Source organism: Chaetura pelagica, unplaced genomic scaffold (genome assembly GCF_000747805.2).
Source record: "Chaetura pelagica isolate M959 unplaced genomic scaffold, ChaPel_1.0 scaffold90, whole genome shotgun sequence".
NCBI classification, from domain to species: Eukaryota; Metazoa; Chordata; class Aves; order Apodiformes; family Apodidae; genus Chaetura; species Chaetura pelagica.
Genome location: NW_009953496.1, coordinates 10270393 through 10273213, shown reverse-complemented (window position 1 = coordinate 10273213; position 2821 = coordinate 10270393). Strand labels below are relative to the sequence as shown.

Genomic DNA, 2821 nt, shown 5'->3' with positions numbered 1-2821 from the left:
AATGTCGTGCTTTTTTGATCCTCTTCTGGAAGTCCCAAGAACAGAAAATCAGATTGAAGTTCTTGATGAGAGCATTCTTTGTAGATTCAAAGCAGGTGCATAAAAATGCACATTTGTGTTTTCTTGTAGGTCTCACCATAAGGCATGTAAGCTAGAACAGTTTGGGAAGTAAAATGTGAATGTCTCCCTTGCTGTTGCTAGGACTTGTGCATATGTAGGGGCCATATTTGAGTCTGGGTTTACTTTGTGGGGTTTTACTGTAGTGCAGAGTGTCATCTGAAAACATGCTTCCTTCAGGCAAAAAATAGAGCTTTTATAACTGCCATTTTCTACAAAAGCATAGGTAAAATTACAGAGAACAGAAGGTCTTGAGTAAGCTTGAGTGTTGGGTTTTCTGCAGGTTTTGTTGCTTGAAACAGAGCTCTTACCTTTAAAACAGTTCAAAATGAAAAGGTTTTCATTTTCTGAGTCATTGAGCAACACTCTTCTGAAATGTTCTTGGAGTGTTTGTGTATCAGATTTAATTCTTGTGTTGAGAGAAGTTGGTTTTCATCAAGGACTTTTCACTCATACTGGAAATTGATTTTTGAACCTGATTTTCCTATCCAGCTCAGGCACCAGGCAACAAGCTCAGGGCTGAGGCTGCAATAGGACTAGGTAAATGTGCGAGCCTCATTGGATCTTCTGCAATTCCCAAACTTTCAGAAGATGGAGGAAGTTTCTGAGACAAGGTGAGCTAAGTGAGAATTTGTTACCTGCAATAAGATCTCTATGCAAAACAGAGATTGTGAGCTTGGTGATGGGCATAAATGTACACACACACACACATATACACGTGTATATTCAGACACAACAGAGTGTTTTTTGCAGTGTTTTGGTTGCCTTTAAGGTTTTCTGCTTACCACAAGTATTCTTAGTAAATGTGCTCCTTATATCTGCATTGTCTTAACTTTACATGAACAAAGATGGGAATGAGATGAGAAAGGAAGTTGAATTTGGTCCAGAGAAGACATTAAATGGGATAGAATTTTTAACATGAAGCAGAAGGGATGTAAGGAGTGAGGGGGAAACAGCATACCAAAATTCTCCAAATTAATTGAAACACTGAAACAATCAAGAAGCTTCTTCAGTATCAGGTTTCAGTCTGAACTTTCATGGTCTGATCTTCCTCTTCTCGTAACTCTGTTTTCAAGTTTGTGATCAACAAACTCTTTTACTTTATTAAAAAAAAAAATTAAATCCTGCTTTCATCCTTAAGCTTGTGTCTTCTTCCTCAAGGAACTGGAAGGGCACGTGGATAACTTCTCCCATTGTAACTGAAATAGTGTCTGCTGACAAGCTCTGAGACAATTTTGGAAAGCCTCAGGAATTGAAATGTTTCGCTCATGCTGTAGCAATCCATTTGTGAGGTGGCATTACTGGGGTTAGACACAGCAAGGAGTCTCCCATCCTGCCCTCCTGGCATGAATCTGTTCCTAAAAGAAACATCTGAAGAAAAGAAAAAAGGAGAGAAGGGAAGGGAAGGGAAGGGAAGGGAAGGGAAGGGAAGGGAAGGGAAGGGAAGGGAAGGGAAGGGAAGGGAAGGGAAGGGAAGGGAAGGGAAGGGAAGGGAAGGGAAGGGAAGGGAAGGGAAGGGAAGGGAAGGGAAGGGAAGGGAAGGGAAGGGAAGGGAAGGGAAGGGAAGGGAAGGGAAGGGAAGGGAAGGGAAGGGAAGGGAAGGAAGGGAAGGGCCCACATAAGAGCAAGACTGTCCTGCTATTGGCAGTTCTGGCAGGTCAATGGAAGTGAGCAAAGCTCCAGTTGAATCCTTGCCATAGCCAATATGCAGGTGGTAGCTGTTGAGATTTGAGTATGGCTTTGTACCTTGGCAGCAGTGATGACACTACACTGCCCTTGCAAGAATAATAACAGACTTGACTGAAGGCTGCAGTGTGAGGCTGAAAAGCTGCTGCGGACCTTCTGGTGTGTCTAGGCACACTGGAGGACTCCAAATAGCAACTGGTGCTATGAGGAAGGTGCTCCTCTTCAGCAACAGCTGCTGTGCTATCTCAGAACTGAGGAATATGGGAATTGCCAGCTTGGTCCCTCCTTGTGTTACCATGAGAGGGCAGACATCTGCCCCGGCAATGGGCCACCTCAGGCAGCTGCCAACTTTTCCTGCTGTTAAGGCTAACCCTACATTCAACTTGATGCAGTAGCCTGAGGTGCTTTCAGCATTATGGGAGACCAAGAATCAAAGAACCTTCATGGATTTTCTTTTCATTAATCTGAAGTCATCAGACTCCCTAACCTGGAGTGTTCTGCAATGCAAACCTTTTCAAACACAGAAGAGTTTGTGGCTGTCTCTGAAAAGGATGCAGTTAGTTACACAAGCTCGGCTTTCCCCGTGCTTCACGAGACACACTTGACCAGAAGAACTGAAGCCACTGAGCCCACACACATCAAAAGGGGTACTCAGGAGCTAGACACTTAAATCCAGAGATGCGCAAACCAGCTTCCAGTCCCAGGCAGCCGGTGGGTTTCGTGATGGCCCTGCAGGGCCACGAAGCGGGTCGGTAGGAGGGAAACAGCGCCCGCGGCTCGGTGCCAAGTTTTACTTTGGCGAGAAAGGAAAACGAAACTAAGCGCTTCCCCGCGCCTCGGGGGGACGGGAGGGACGGGAGGGGAGGGGAAGGCATCTCCGCCGCGATGTTAAGAGCGCAGCGCCGGGCGCTTCGCCGCAGCTTGCGAGCTCAGCGGAACAGAGACTAGTCTACTTGAACTGAACCGAGTCGAGTCAAACCGGCCCCAGACGGGTCCAAGTGAACTGCATCGCATCCTG

The 2821-nt window shown here is 46.0% G+C and overlaps 1 protein-coding gene across 1 annotated transcript in view; it reads left to right on the top strand.

Annotated features, from left to right (window-relative positions):
- Positions 1-2481: 2481 nt before the first annotated feature.
- Positions 2482-2821, top strand: part of RSAD2 (radical S-adenosyl methionine domain containing 2) — a 5846-nt gene continuing 5506 nt past the window's right edge. Inside the window, exon 1 of the mRNA XM_009999241.1 lies at positions 2482-2551. Coding sequence (XP_009997543.1) covers positions 2482-2551 — 70 coding nt within the window. The remainder of the gene's footprint in view (positions 2552-2821) is intronic.